This window comes from Erigeron canadensis, chromosome 6 (assembly GCF_010389155.1).
Source record: "Erigeron canadensis isolate Cc75 chromosome 6, C_canadensis_v1, whole genome shotgun sequence".
NCBI classification, from domain to species: domain Eukaryota; kingdom Viridiplantae; phylum Streptophyta; class Magnoliopsida; order Asterales; family Asteraceae; genus Erigeron; species Erigeron canadensis.
The window spans coordinates 20,027,712-20,044,771 of NC_057766.1; the positions used below are offsets into that span (position 1 = coordinate 20,027,712).

Genomic DNA, 17,060 nt, shown 5'->3' on the forward strand with positions numbered 1-17,060 from the left:
TTTACCACCACAATTCTCCAAATACACTCTCCAATACTAACCTAATACATAACACTTCCAATGGTATTCATCTGTATTGAAATCCAATACTACCCAATACTATGTACATTGGGGGTGCTACGAGTACGGTTTAAGAAAAGTAAAAAAAAAAACAAAAGGGAAGGGTGGTACAGTAAATACAGTAAAAGATTAGGAATTTGAAAATGTGGATAGGGGCAAAACCGGAAATCCACAGACAAAACGACAAAGAAAACCATTGGGTGTCCGCCCAAGAGATAAAAATCCACCATTACTCACCCCCATTATCTCCGACCGTACCATACCCCTCTTCACACACACACACTCATTTTCTTTTTACACACTCGTGTTTATAAACTCAATATTCCAATCTATATACACAGAATCTTTGTATCTATATCTAATGTGTGTGTGAGAGAGAGATATAAAGGATTATGTAACCAAATGTCTTCAAGTCTATAAGAGGGTGCGTAGGATAAACATTGTGTGTGCGTAGGATAAGCAGTCCGTGTGTGTGTGTGTGTGTGTTTTCTATATCTGTGATGGTGGGTGTGGATATTTTTGTAAGCTTGTAAACAAAAAGTTTGAATCTTGGTTTGTGGGTTTTCATCTTCTTGCAGCTTTTAACAAGGACATTAATGGCAGATGCGCATTTTAGCAGAAGCATGAAAAGAATAGGCCTTAATAATGGGGTTTTCTTGCTTATTTTGGGTCTTGCTTTGCTAACTTGCGCCGCCAGACCACCATCAGCTTCTATGCAAAAACTTAAAGTTCATAAGCATCTTAAACGCCTCAACAAAGCCCCTGTTAAAACCATTCAGGTATTTTGCAACTTATATATCTATTTTATTATACATTTTGATAATTGTAATATTTAGCTGATTTTATGGATAATTTTAAGTTTTTTTTTCAAAAGTTCATATTAATATTTTTATTTATAGTAAATGTTTATGTTTATTTTGGTTAAAGTGTTTTTAGTGTTTAGTAGCTTAGAATAGAATTGGGTGTAAAAAATAAAAAAAAAATACTCATGTCTCTCAGTACAATTTCACTTGTTTAAATCAAAATAAAATCATTTTGTGTTTATCATTATTGGTACTATTATTGTGAGATTATTTGTATATAAAATGTTTATTAATATATATTAAATTTAACAGAGCCCAGATGGGGATATCATTGATTGTGTACACATCTCTCATCAACCTGCTTTTGATCATCCATTTTTAAAAGACCACAAAATCCAGGTTTGTAATTTATATATATATATATTTGTAATTATTACTACCATTATGCATTCATCATTTCATTTAATCATTATATTTTATTATTTTTAAATAAATTTTGTGTAGATGAGGCCTAATTATCACCCAGAAGGACTTTATGATGACAACAAAGTGAAAACAGAATCCAAAGAAAAAGAAAACACAATCCACCAGCTATGGCATGTGAATGGCATGTGCCCTGAAGATACAATACCTATTAGAAGAACAAAAGAAGATGATGTTTTGAGAGCTAGTTCTGTTAAAAGATATGGAAAGAAAAAACATTCAAGCATTCCCAAAATTAAGAAGAACCTCCCTAAATCTGCAGATCCTGATCTTGTTAATCAAAGTGGACATCAGGTACTAAATTTTGTTTAGTTTTTTAAACTTTTGGCATAATAAACAAGGCCATGTGTTGTTTTGTACTAATTTTTTTTTTTTTATTTAAGGTTGTATGCCAAACATTTTGGTTGGATGTGCACATGTAGTTCTGAGCTATATTGGTGTTAATGAGTTTGGTTTTTTACTTATATCATAGTCCATGTTGCAATAGTGAGCAATAGGATGTGTTCTTTTTGTGTGTGATATAGTACATTTTGTTTGAGCTAAAAAAGATTGGAGAAAAGAGTAATTTTCTATCATGTGACCCATGTTTAAAACTAAAATTCCTTTTGGGAAGTAAAGTTATTCTTAAGCATGTTTTAATTGATTCTAGTATTGACTTTTTATGAAATGTATCTTTTTAGCTTTAAAGTTAATCTAAAGCATATTTGATTGATTTTGTGTAAACTTTGTATCAAATAGTATTGAAGTTAATTTTAGCATATGATGATTGTTTCTAGTGTTTAGCTTTGTTGTATGAAATGATCAATTGTTTTTAGTGTTAGCTTTGTTGTATGAAATGTATCATATGTGATTAACAGGATTACTAATTTTGTAGCATGCTATAGCATATGTGGAAGGAGACAAATTTTATGGAGCAAAAGCAACCATGAATGTTTGGGAACCAAAGATACAACAAGCAAATGAATTCAGCTTGTCTCAAATTTGGATTCTAGGTGGTTCTTTTGGTGAAGATCTCAACAGCATTGAGGCCGGTTGGCAGGTACCCCCTCTTCTTCCAACACATACACATTCATTGATACATAGTATTTGAAATGTTGGTAGTGACTTCAGCTAGCTACATTTGTTGATTTTGATGTTAAAATGTTGATAAATTTCAGGTCAGCCCAGACCTTTATGGCGATAATAACACACGACTCTTCACTTACTGGACTGTAAGTATAACCTCATATATTTTTCATCTTATACGGTAGAAAATTAATGCCTTTTTGAACCTAAATCATAGATGTTTATAATTACATCTTTGTTTATGCAGAGTGATGCATATCAAGCAACAGGGTGCTACAATCTACTATGTTCAGGGTTTATTCAAATAAACAACAACATAGCAATGGGTGCAAGCATCTCCCCTGTTTCTGCATTTAGAAATTCACAATATGATATCAGTATCCTTGTCTGGAAGGTAACCTCCAAATTCAACCCCACTGACTTTGGTCTGGACTTTAAATACCACTAATATTTGTTTATTATTTGAACATAGCACTAACTCTGAAATGGCTCACTTATCCCACTCATATACAATTTTATAATCATCTTTCAAGAAAAAGTGGCACCTTTTATACTTCTTCCATAGTCTTGATTTTAAAAAACAAAAGTTCATTAGATTAAGTAGATAATTATATGTATCATCTTGGAACAAATGCTTAGAATCTTTGGCATCTTCATTGGTGTTCACACCAACATAATTAATGGTGTGTTTGTGATTAATCGAATCCGATTCATGGAGCATTAATATAAAAAAAAAGGAACTGCAAACGATGCTACAACGTACACAAACAGGACCCATAAAATGAACGTAAATGAAACGGCAATTGCTTTTTTTGCAGGATCAAAAAGAGGGGAATTGGTGGATGCAATTTGGGAACGGATATGTGTTGGGATACTGGCCATCTTTCTTGTTTTCATACTTAGCCGACAGTGCATCAATGATCGAATGGGGAGGTGAAGTGGTTAACTCAGAGCCAGACGGGCAGCACACATCGACTCAAATGGGCAGTGGGCGGTTCCCAGAAGAAGGATTCGGGAAAGCTAGCTATTTCAGGAACATTCAAGTTGTTGATAAAGAAAATAATCTCAAGTCTCCTAAAGATATTGGCACATTCACAGAGCAATCCAACTGTTATGATGTTCAAACTGGGAGCAATAGTGACTGGGGTCACTACTTTTACTATGGGGGCCCTGGTAAAAACCCAAATTGCCCTTAACAACCCCATACCATTTACCCTAGATATGAAAATCTACCTATGTTATATAATTTTTTTTTTCTTCTTTTTTTGTTGGGTCAATTGTAGGGTTAGTTGGTAACTTGGTATATGTGACTTTTTCTATTAGGAAGTTTTGTGTCTTTTTTTATTTTTAATTTTTGTTTTATGGGTTAAATTTGAAAAGTTCTCTCTTAAATCTAAGTGAATGGAGAGTATGTGGCAAAGTTTGTCCAAGAGTATGTGTTTTACTACTTTCTTAGTTGGCTTTTTGTTCTTTGACTGGTTTTTAACTCGTATACTTGAAAGACTTTTGATATTTATTCTTGGGATATAATTATTTATATTTCATCTTTTTCATAAGTGTTGGTGACTTGTTGACTACTTGTATAGATAGATCAATACTTGAGTGGGCTTGTGAACATGATTGGACGAAGTTAAATGGCTGAACTTGTAACTTTGAAAAAGTGAATGGTTTGTTTCATATAACCCACAAAACTTAAGGGTTCATTGAAAAATAATGTTACTGATGGAGCTGCACGTGAGTAATGACACAAGTACCTTTTCCATTTCTGGACTTCGTCTAACCACTAGGTCAGAAATTATTCAAAAACTGCCCTCAAAGTTGCAATAAATGATATATGTTGCCCTTGGTTCTTTGTCCATCACGTGTGTATCTTTGTGAATGATGTATGGATTCCTTCCATAGTCTCGTGTGTTAATTATGTGTTATGTGGGGGACAATTCAAGTGAAAAGAAAGGCCATTGACCCATTGTATCTAAAACATATGCGAGTATATTTTTTTGACCAAATTGTAAAAAGGAGTAATTCATACAGTATAAACATGGATTTGAGGTTTGTAAGTTTTATATAAACAATCTGATATGTTGATTTAATACACCATTTTGTGCTGTACAAGTCTGTTAGGGGGGAGGGAGTCGGATGCGAGTTGGGAATGAGATGGAGGCGAGCTCACGCGAGATGGGAAGGTTTCAGATGCCAGCTGTGCGAGATGGGCTACGAGATGGTGGAGCGAGCTGCAAGCTTGCGGAAGGTTGAAGACAACCTTTAGGCGGGAGGGGGGCGAAGTGTAAATATTTAAAACGGTCATATGACCGTTAAAGGACTGGCTGTGTAACTTTAGACGCTCCAAGGGGGAAAAATGACAAGTCTGCAAAAGTTTTTCTTTTTCTAAATTTCTATGTATATGGCCGAACCTATAATACCAAAAACATAACCAAACACCATTTTTACTCTATATTTTTCAATTCAAACAAAAATATTAACATATTTTCATCATATGGATCCATTATCTTCATCATCTTCGTTGTCCGAAGAGATTTATGCGGCATCGGAATTTTCAATTCCTTTGTCGTTTCCGAATTTATCCACGGGTAGTAGCCTACCTTTTTTGCAAAGTGTTCTTGACGCGGTTGAAGATGACACGACAAGCTCAACCGAACCCGTGAATACATCGAGCGGTTTTTGGGAACGAGCTCACGAAACGCTTATGCTTGACCACTTTGTTGAAAACCCAAAGTTTGGCCCCGTTTGGTTTCGTGAAAGATTTCGAATGAGTCAAAGGTTGTTTTTAAAGATTGTTAGTGATATTGAGCAACGTTTTGTTTACTTTCAAGAGCGTGTAGATCGGTCAGGGAGCAAGAGTTTAGCTGCCATACAAAAATGCACATCGGCGATGGAAAAACTCAGAACTGGCAACCCTCTGGATAACTTTGATGACTACTTGTGCATGACAGCAAGAACTTCTCGCGAAAGCCTTGATCATTTTTGTAGCGCGGTCATCGAGTTATATCGTGACGAGTACTTACGTAGGCCGACTAGTCATGATATTGCCCGATTGTACGAAGCGCATGAACGGAGACACAAGATTCTAGGAATGCTAGGAAGTCTTGATTGTACGCATTTTGTTTGGAGAAATTGTCCTAAAGCGTTGAAGGGACAATACAAGAGAGGTGATCATCCATACCCAACGATTACGCTTGAAGCCGTTGCTTCACAAGACTTGTGGATTTGACATGCTTTTTTTGGTCCTCCAGGGTCGCTCAACGATATCAATGTCTTGAATCAATCGAGTTTGTATATGAGGGAGCGAAATTCGACTGCTTCTGACTCGTCTTTTACCATAAACGACCGTCGTTACAAACGGGGATACTATCTTACCGATGGAATCTATCCTAGGTGGGCGACTCATTTCAAGGATATGCCATATCCGACTGAAACAAATGACAAGAAGTTCAAGAATCGGCAAGAAAGGATGTAGAGCGAGCGTCTGGTGTTTTGAAAGGAAAATGGGGGATTTTGAATCGGCCAATGCGAGCGAGGACGGTCGACAAGATTACTAACATTGTGATGGCGTGTATTATATTGCACAACATGATTCTAAAGGATGATGGAAGGGCAATATCACCGGTTCGTATTGTGGATAGGGGAGTTCAAGTGGTTTATAACCACGATGCAGTGGATGAGATAGAAGATGAAGAAGTTCATCATCGTCTTCGATATGATCTTACAGAGCACGTTGGGAGACTAAATTTATCCCATCTCGACGACCCGACGGCTCAACCAACACCGATTGCCGATTTATTTATTTAGTTTCTTGTATTCGTAATAAAATGAATGTGTTTTTATTTTATTTTATATTTTGTATCTTTATATTTTTAATCGCTAAATGAAATGTATGTGTTTTCTTTATATATTTGGTTAGTTTATATTTAAAAGGGTTAGTTATGTAAAGTTTATAATGTTAAAGATATATTTTAAAATGTGAAGAAAAGGTTGAGAGTTTCGGATGCCATTAAAAAAAGATTGAAAAAAGGTTGGAGGGTTAAAATGAGGTGGAATATTTTGATTGGGTGGTTGAAGGGAGATGAAAAGGTTCCATCCTTCGGCTCCCTCCACCCTTAGAGTGAATTTACTAGTTACGGATTTATAGGGGGTCTCGAGTATGGCATGCTAAAAAAGTCGTGGTATCAACTGTGGACATAATTTAATCGTTCAATAGGACTCCTAGGTCCCAATCTGCATCTGTTATTAATGTGAATTTAAATCATTGGAGTGGGTAATTTACCAATTTGTAAGCTAAAGCTATATAGTTGAACGGAAAGCGTCAAACATGTACCTCATTATCTAAAGGTGAAAGCCAACTCAGATTAGGGTAGTCAGTTGTCTTTACCATTTGAGGCCTCTGCCGCTTAGTGAACGAATTTCCGGGAATCAAACCCTGTCTCCAACGTAAAACATGATGACTCAAGTCACTCAACCAACTGAGCTAATATCATTGTCAATTAATAGTTATCTTCTAGTCTTTAAAATGGTGATTAGTGGCTAGTTGCTAGTCTGTTAAAGAGGTTATTGATTAATGGATTTAGTATCTGGGGATGTAAATAACTTTTATATTTTTTCTATTGTGTCATTGTGTGTAATCAACCCGTCAAATTGAACGATTAATGTAAAAGTGTATACGTGACACACCATATGAGCTGTCACGTAGAAGTCTTTGATTGGTCAACCTTAAAATTTTACATTAATCGTTCAAATTTAGCGGGTTAGTTGCATACATGAACCAAATAAAAGTTACATTCGCACAATTAAAAAAATGTATAGAAGTTATTTACACTTCTAGATACTTAACCCTTGATGAATAATCACTTTGTCTACCAAGTCAAATAATCCGCTTTAGATCATATCCTTACACAAATTGTAACAAGACAATGACAAGAAAACGTTCAAATATGAACTCCACATCATATTTCTATCTTATTAAACCAACCGTCTCACTAACTTGATTTGCTACATATATGTACATGCAAACAAGTTCACATATAAAGGTATAAATTATGGCTTACTAGGAATGTTAGGTGCATGTGAAATGAACATACGTTCATTGTCTGTACTTCACTATATATTTTGTATTTCATAACATGATGTAAATGACCAAAGTCTAAATAATGGAAATAATAATTAATAAAGAAGTAAAAAACGCCTAACATATATAGTTAATAATAGTAACATGTTTGTTCCATTATCAAATCATTCGCCTGGGAGTAGTAATGACCTATTTATAACTTTTAAGAGCGGAAACGGATGATGTTTTTTCTGTTCATGTTACTCCGGAAAGTCGAGTTTTCTAACTTTGACATGGAACTACAACGCATAATCAAGATATCCCGTGATCGTTTCTAAATCTTTCGATTTTTATTTTTTTTTATTTTTGAACATAAAATCTTTAGATTTAGAGGTACAAGATTTTTTTTGAAAGACAACTTTTATTCACATTTGGCGGGGTTAAAAACAATACAAGGAAACTATTAATTTACATCGAATTTACACCACTTTTCCCAATCTATTTTACCACTTTAGAGGTACAAGATATCTTTTATTATACTAAAGCAAAGTTGCTCTAATAACTTATCGACCAATCACAACTCTCGATTTCTTAATGTTGACTTTTGTTTTCAATTTTGACTTTAATTTACACTTTTTTGTTTTTCATAACAAATTTACACTTTTTATCCGATATTTTAATATAACAAATATATAATAATATTTAATATATATCTAATAGAATAATAGGTAATTAATATTTATTTAATAAAATAATAACTAATATATATCTAATAACTAATATAAATTAAATTTATCAAAAATTATGATTGAGAATTAAACAAAACAATTTAATATTCACTGCTCTTTCATAATAGAAACTCGATGGTTTACTAAAATCATTCATATAAGACGTCAAAGGGGTTTAGCAAAGAAAGGTATATATGGTAAAAATGATGTGTGAAATATAATGAATATAAAGTTTAAAAATTATTATTAGGGACAAAAATGTCATAAATTTTTTTTGTTGTAGTATAAGAACTTAAGAAGTAATATGTGTAGTAGAAAAATCACTACACTTAAATTTAATATAAATATTAAGATTTTAATATTAATTGTACTATTTTAATTTTAATTTTAATATATACTAAAAGACAGTTGAAATAATGACTTATTAACCAATCATATTGCTCAATTTTATCAAATTAACTTTTGATGATGTCATCATTTACCTTTTTACGTAATTTTATTTAATTAATAAAAAACAAGTAACTAAAATATTTTTTTTTACAATGTTATTAAAATTGGTTTCTATCTATAAAGCCCGGTTTTCACACACGAACAATTGTACATTGTTGCATCTCGAGTTAAGTCGAGAAGGGGCTTTAAGGTGTTTACATGTGACAAAGATGAGAAGACAAAAAACACTACAACAAATTTCATCTGTAAAGAAGTCTTTCAAATATTTGAATGAGAATATATGCTTCCAATGTTCTATTATTACATTAGTTTTCTTTCTATTAGCTTAACATTATTGACATTTGAATTGAACACTTAGTAAACTTTGAACTTATAAGCTTTTATGAATTACTTGTATTAACATCTAATATCAATCATATCATAAGTCTCATATTCAGTGTTTGACATGGGTTTAAAATCTAATTAATTACTGTACCACTTTAAAGGGCCGCTTGATTTTAACTTTTGACATTGAGAAAAGAATACAATATTGTGAATGCTTGAGATATAATTTAATGTATCATAACTAATTTTGTAACTGACATTCAAGAAAGGGTAATGCCATAATTATAGTGGGATGAGGTAAATTTTTTGTTTGTCCATGAAACAATGATTAATAGCATCAATAACTTTGTTGGTCCCATGGAATGGACTATATGGTATCCAAGGCTGTTTTCAATTCATCAATTGGACCCTGTATTTTGTCAATCATATATATATACCATTGAATATGATTTGATTATAAGTTTGGTAAAAAAGAAGACGAAAAAAATAGTAGAAAAAGTAATACTCATCTCATCTTAGAATATATGTTCACTGTAAAATTGACATTGGCTACTAGATAAGATCACTCTTAACAACAATAGTATATAAAAATTTACCATTTAAAATGTTTTGATCGATCTGTACAACACATACTTGTTAATGTACACCACTAAATATGCATTAAAGCATTATATAGTATAATTTTATGAAACATGTTTGAGGTGTACGGTTAAAATTAAGGGGTATACAGGATCATCACCCATAAAATTAAACACTTATATTGAGACTAATAGAAATGGTAATATGAACATTTCTTATGGAACAGAAGAGTATGCTGAAAATTTAAATAGATGAAATACCAACCGAATTAGAAATGACAACGGGTCAGGCTAGGCTAGGGGTTTGTAGACTGTCATCCTCATTTCCACAAACTAATGTGTCTCAATCCGTCCCCATTCCCCATTGGGTATCTTATTGGGTTCATGGCTTCATGCAATGGGGTTATATCCAACTTGTTTAATCCTCCTAACCAAATAGCCTAATAATCCTCTTAAAATAGGGAAAACATCATATTTCTCCTTGCTAAACATCATAATAACATATTTACCCACTTAAGTTCCTTAATATCATATATACCCAATCTAAACCTTAAAACTCTCATATTTACCCACTTAAACAACTTAACATTATATATACCCATTCTAAACCTTAAAACTATCATATTTTCAAAATAAATTAATTATTATAACTTTGTAATTTTCCCCCCTTAGAAACTATAACTTATTTAACTTAAAAACTATTATATCCATTTTGTTCGACAAAGAAATGGATTCCTTTTTTTTTCCATTAATCTATCGATTGAATTATAATTATTTGATCGTAAAAGAGTTGTGAACACCAAATTTACGGAATCAAAATAGTTATTTTTTTTTGATGTTATAAATAAGACACTCTTTAAATAAGTTATTTCTTATGATTTTTTTGGTTAATATATATATCCAAATCATCTTTTTCATCATTTAAAACAACATCATTAGATTATTACACATTATTCACACTTGATCCAACATTAAAAACAACATCATAGATTATTACACATTATTCACACTTGATCTAACATTATATCATTGTCTTTAAAAAAACGAAACAATTCTTAGTAGCAATGACAAATTAAAAATTGGCGGCTATAGTGTGATGATTCCTAATTATATTCATTACTTTACTATCTAAATTGCTAATTATAGTTTTAAGGTTTAGAATGGGTATATATATGACATTATGATGTTAACTTGTTTAAGTGGGTAAATATGAGAGCTTTAAGGTTTAGATTGGGTATATATGATATTAAGGAACTTAAGTGGGTAAATATGTTATTATGATGTTTAACAAAGAGAAATATGATATTCTCCCCCTAAAATATTAAGAATGTGACATGTGGTAGACTAATTCTCTTTCCTAATCATGCCCCTGATTTTTTCACATGTCATCATCTCATGGTTAGGAGGATTGTTAGCCTATTTGAATAGAAGGATTAATCATTTCCCTTGCCATTGTCTTATTAGGTTACTCCATTTGTACTATTAATCAACTTTGGACATAATCCTGAAATAAACTAACATAATATTCAACACAGCAAGAGACATCGATCTTAATAGTTGACAATTTGTTTGAGACAATACAAAAACTAAACATAAGAAAAAAATAATCCCATGTAGCATCCAAAACCCAAGTGGCATCCCAAAACCCGACCCGATGACATCCTCAACTCCGCTAAAGTTTGGATTTCAAAATTTCTTATTGATTCGGGTTTTATTTTCATTCCAAACAAATTTACACAGTAGGGAAAAACTATTCGAGACAATTCAAAACATTGAAATATTGAAGGTTTTTCATTCGAGTTTGAAAGATATGGTCTAAACAATGGTTCAAAGGGCCCAAGTAGGCATAAGCCCATGTCCAGGCCCCGACTTTGTGGTTTTTTATTTTTTTTAACTAAGTTATTTTATTCTTTTAACAATGAGTTAGTTATTAGCGATAGAGAATTCACAATAATATTCAAGCAGACGATCTATATTATATTATAAAGTACTTAAACATTAAATTTAAATTTTCATTATTGATTTTAATTAATTCTTCAAAATGTCCATCTCATTTATTTTATATTTATCTAAAATAACTATAATACCCTTTCCCTCTCATCAAATCTCAACCAATCATTTTTTTCTTATCTCCTTCATAAATCATTTATTTTCCCAACTCATTCAAAATCTTTTATCTCAAAAATCGTACATCGATAAATTATAAAAATTATATGGGTGTTTATAAAATTTCATGCTCTTTCATTAGAGATGTCATTCGATATACTTTCGACGAATTTTTAAATCTGAAGGCGGAACCCGGACGGCTAAGGCATTTGGCTATCACACTTTATGAACCTATCATATTTTATTATCATTCCACTATCCCACTGTCGCAACGCGCAGATACTTTGTCTCGTATAATATAAAAAGGAAACCCTTTGAATAGATTTGAAACCTAACTCTCGCACATGAAAGCCCATTTCTCGTACTACAACATATGAATGGTCAATTAGTTTAGACTTTATTAATTTTAGAAAAGTAATTGAAATTTTTTTTTTTTAAATGTTAATTTGGTTGAGATTCTCTTTAGATTTATGATTCTTGCTATTTTGAAGCCTAGAGGCTAGATGATTATGAGTTTTTCCAACTGATTTAGGATTTAGGGTTAATATAATATGTTGTGTTGCTTAAAACTGAAAGATTTTGAAAGCGTACATAAATTGCTTGATAAAATGTTTCAACCAAATTTTTTGAGTTTTTGTAAGGTTATTAGTGTATGTTATGTTTGTATTTGTTATGTTCCCCTTCCTCTTGAGATGAGATTTTTTTTATGATCACTCTCAATATTGATTCATTGTTCTTGGTATATTTTTTAAGGGTAGTGATATTTGTACTACTTTTTAAAATAAATTTACCACAATGTACTTTAACTTATGCATATAATACAAATGTTTAATGCACAGTAATGGTAAAAATAGCAAAAGTTGTGATACAAATATCATTGCCCTTTTTCTAATCGTCATTTTATAATTTGTTAGTTGTTATCATCACTACTACAAAATTGCAAAATACCGACGGAAGACATCCGTCGGAATTTTACGACGGATTACCGACGGAACACCGACAGAATGTCTTTTAAATTCTTTTTTTACAATTTCTGACAGATTTCTGACCGATTTCCGACGGAACGAAAAGTTTGTCGGAAATCCGTCGGGAAATAACAAATAATTCCGACAGTTTGCCTACGGAAGTCATAAATCTGTCGGAAATCCGTAGGAATATTTATTTCTAAATTTCATTATTTAATCCGTCGGAAATCTATCGGAAGCTTCCTACAGATTTTCGACGGGCTTTAAATGTCCGTCAGAAATTCGTAGGAAATATTCTTAGTTTAAAAATTTTAAAAATATTTTTATAGGTCGTCGGAATGTTGGAATTTTCCTACAGATTACCGACGGACTTTAAATGTCCGTCAGAAATCCGTAGGAAATATTCTTAGTTAAAAATTTTTAAAGATATTTTTATTTTCAGTCGGAATTTTCCTACAAATTACCGACGGACTTTAAAAAATCCGTCGAAAATCCGTAGGAAATATATATTGCATTTGGCATTTTTATTCATTTTTTAAGTGATTTATATGCAATTACATCGATTTTTTTGTTATCAATTCACTACATTGTGGGGTATATTAAGGTCAAGTGTTAAATCCTTAGTAATTATGTGGTCAAAAATCAAATTACGTAGTAAAAAATTAAGTTTAAGTGATTTCTTGACATTTTAAAGTTATTTATATGTAATTACATCGAATTTTTTGTCATCAATTCACTACATATTACCAATTGGGAGGTATATTAAGCCTAGTGTTGAATCATTAGCAATTAGGTGGTTAAAAATCAAATTATGGGTTTTGGACCCGAACCGGTTTGTATCTCAATTGTTTTTCTCATGCGCATATCTACTAATAAACTAAAACAGGAGTGAGGCTTTTTCTAATTAACACTTGGCGGATTTCTTACACGACATGTGTCGCTTTTAATCTTAAAAATAAAAGTTATCTAATAACTATCAAATACTAATACTTCGATTTTATAGTTATGCGATGTATAATTTATCCATATATTATCATTATGTCCTATAATTGTTATTGTAGAAGGTTTCCTATTTTTAAGTTAACTTAAATAATGATTGATAATTGTTTGAGTGAATTTTTTCTTTCTTTAAAAAAATTCATTTATTTATTTAAATTATACATGCTATAAATATTCAAAATTTTAATTTACTAATATCTATACACAATACAGTTAAACTTTTATGTTAACATCAAAATTTTAAAATTTTGACTTTACGATCCAAAATCACAAGGTTATTTGTCGTTATCCACTATGCTTACAAGTTCTGATTTTGATGTTATTGTAAAAATTTTATGTAATTTCAAAACTTTAAGTAAACATATATTATATTTATTATTACCGTTTAATATAACTTAGCTTCGATTATTGGTTACCTTAACTTTAATTTATTTCATACTCACAAATCATGTATGAGGCATATTCGAATTTCTTTATGATACAATCTATATAGCTACCGTACATCGTACGGGTATTAGGACTAATATGTGTCTATTTATATCTCTCTTAACTTACATAAGCTTCATTTCTAATCTCTGTCTCATCATTAGGCCTATTGGGTCAATTTGATTTTCTTTCATTCGCTCGTGTCTAACGGAAAAGTATACATATAACTCGCGTATTCGGCCTATTGGGTCGTGTGTGTTCGTCTTTCATTCGAATGGGCCTGTTGGGCCTTAGTTTTTTGTCTCATGTGTATATATTTATGTATGTATGTCTTAATTTTCATAAGCTTCATATATAGTGTTTGTCTCATCATTGGGCCTAATGGGCCCGATATGTTTTTTCTTATCATTCGTCTGGGCCTAACTGGACACATATGCATATAACTTGCCTATTTGGGGCTATTGGGCCCTGTATATTCGTCTTTCACTCAAATGGGCCTATTGGGTCTATTTCTTTTATTCGCCTGTGTCTAACGGGACAAGTATACATATAACTCGTGTATTCGGCCTATTGGGTAGTGTGTGTTTGTCTTTCACTCGAATGGATCTGTTGGGCCTTAGTTTTTGTCTCATGTGTATATATTTATGTATGTATGTCTTAATTTTCATAAGCTTCATATATAGTGTTTGTCTCATCATTGGGCCTAATGGGCCCGATATGTTTTTTCTTATCATTCGTCTGGGCCTAACTGGACACGTATGCATATAACTCGCCTATTTGGGGCTATTGGGCCCTGTATATTCGTCTTTCACTCAAATGGGCCTATTGGGCCTATTTCTTTCATTCGCCTGTGTCTAACGGGACAAGTATACATATAATCGTGTATTCGGCTATTGGGTAGTGTGTGTTCGTCTTTCACTCGAATGGATCTGTTGGGCCTTAGTTTTTGTCTCCTGTGTATATATTTATATATATATATGTATGTCTTAATTTTCATAAGCTTCATTAATAGTGTTTGTCTCATCATTGGGCCTAATGGGCCCGATATGTTTTCTTATCATTCGTCTGGGCCTAACTGGACACGTATGCATATAACTCGCCTATTTGGTGCTATTGGGCCCTGTATATTCGTCTTTCACTCAAATGGGCCTATTGGGCCTATTTCTTTCATTCGCCTGTGTCTAACGGGACAAGTATACATATAACTCGTGTATTCGGCCTATTGGGTAGTGTGTGTTCGTCTTTCACTCGAATGGATCTGTTGGGCCTTAGTTTTTGTTTCATGTGTGTATATATATATATATATATGTATGTCTTAATTTTCATAAGCTTCATTAATAGTGTTTGTCTCATCATTGGGCCTAATGGGCCCGATATGTTTTCTTATCATTCGTCTGGGCCTAACTGGACACGTATGCATATAACTCGCCTATTTGGTGCTATTGGGCCCTGTATATTCGTCTTTCACTCAAATGGGCCTATTGGACCTTAAACCTCCTTTATTTTAAAATCATTGATTCGACCTAACATCGTTCATCGATAAGTATGAGTTTGTGTGTGTACGTACGTATATATGTATATATTGGGCCATTAGGCCCAATTACTAGATTTCCACTGTAAACGAAGCTTTGAAAGCTACTAAAGCCAATTCTTGCCACTATTAGATGTATGTATGTATGTACGCATGTATTGTGACAACCGTCATTTAAGCATATTTTTCCGAAGTATTTTTTCGGTCGTTTTAGTTTGTTTCGTCTATATATGTCGTTAAACCTTAAGACTTTATCTTGAAATAAATGGATTTTTGTTTTATTCGGGCTTTATGAGCGATTATATCCGCTACAAAGCTATTGAAAAGTTTAATAAAGTGAAATATTTAAAATGCCAACTTAAGTAAAATATATAAAATTTAATAAACTAAAGATTTAATAGACAAATATGGTCGTGTTTATATTTGTTAGAAAGCTATTGAAAAGTTACATTTAAATATGTCGACAAATTAATTTAACGGATCTCGAGTCTTCTTAAATTGTCGGGTCAAACCAAGTTAGATGAAAGTCAAAGACTAGGGTAAAAAAGCCTTTGAAATCAACAAAACCCTAACCTACCCACCTTTCCCTTCTCATTTCTCACACACAACACTTCTCTTCTTCCCTCTCCTCTCTTTGACAGCCGCCCCCTCTCCTTTTTCTCTCTATTTTCGGCCAAGAACAACCACCATCAACCATCATCAAACTCTTCATTTTCTTTTCGGATTTGGGTGAGTTTCTTATAGATCTAAATGTTTAGATGTTTTTTCTTCATAAAAATCACGAAAGTTTTACATATATACATACATATATATATATATGTATGTAAATCGGCTATGTCTTGTTTCTTTCTCTCAACAACAAATTATCATCTATATCTCGAATTATTGGTAAGAAAAGTAAGAGGGTTTCTAAGGCTAAACCGTTTTTGTGTGTTTAATCCCAAGTTTTTTGTGTTTCATGACTTCGAAGCACATATTTTGCTCAGATCCAGGTTTGCTTGTTGGTCTTCTTCGAGAATCCGATCTAGATCTACGGATCTTATGTGTTTTATGTTTTTTTTATATATATCTATTATATTCTTGTATATTTACTAACTTTTGTTTTCATCTTTTTGAGTATAATGGTTTTTTTTCTTATGTTTTATACAGGAACTTCATATGATATATTTTGGACAGTAGCATGTAATTTAATTAGTTTTATTTCTGTTTTTTTATATATATTTTGTAACTTTTATTATGTATTGTGATATATTTGGTTTCATGTTTCTAATAAATATATGTATGTTTCATGTTTTTTTTTTCCAGATCTTTGGAAGAATAAGAAACGAAGATTTTTATTGTATCTAGTTTAATTATGATGTTGCAAGTGAGATTTAGATGTGTATATTAGTGTATAAATGAACATTTTTATATGCAATTAAGATGTATTTGATTGGATGTTAATGCAAATGAGATTTATCTCTTAATTTATAAAGATTTGTTC

The 17,060-nt window shown here is 32.1% G+C and overlaps 2 protein-coding genes across 2 annotated transcripts; both read left to right on the forward strand.

Moving 5' to 3' along the window:
- Window positions 1–339: 339 nt before the first annotated feature.
- Window positions 340–3,841, forward strand: LOC122603580. The gene is made up of 7 exons (XM_043776318.1): window positions 340–839; window positions 1,176–1,262; window positions 1,368–1,640; window positions 2,221–2,385; window positions 2,504–2,557; window positions 2,659–2,805; window positions 3,230–3,841. The coding sequence occupies exons 1-7, from the start codon at window positions 657–659 to the stop codon at window positions 3,605–3,607; spliced, it is 1,287 nt and encodes a 428-aa protein (XP_043632253.1). The 5' UTR covers window positions 340–656; the 3' UTR covers window positions 3,608–3,841.
- A 706-nt stretch (window positions 3,842–4,547) lies between these two features.
- On the forward strand, window positions 4,548–5,886 carry LOC122604425. Its single transcript, XM_043777319.1, has 3 exons — window positions 4,548–4,659; window positions 4,943–5,578; window positions 5,663–5,886. Exons 1-3 carry the CDS (start codon window positions 4,548–4,550, stop codon window positions 5,884–5,886), a joined length of 972 nt encoding a protein of 323 aa, XP_043633254.1.
- Window positions 5,887–17,060: the final 11,174 nt, after the last annotated feature.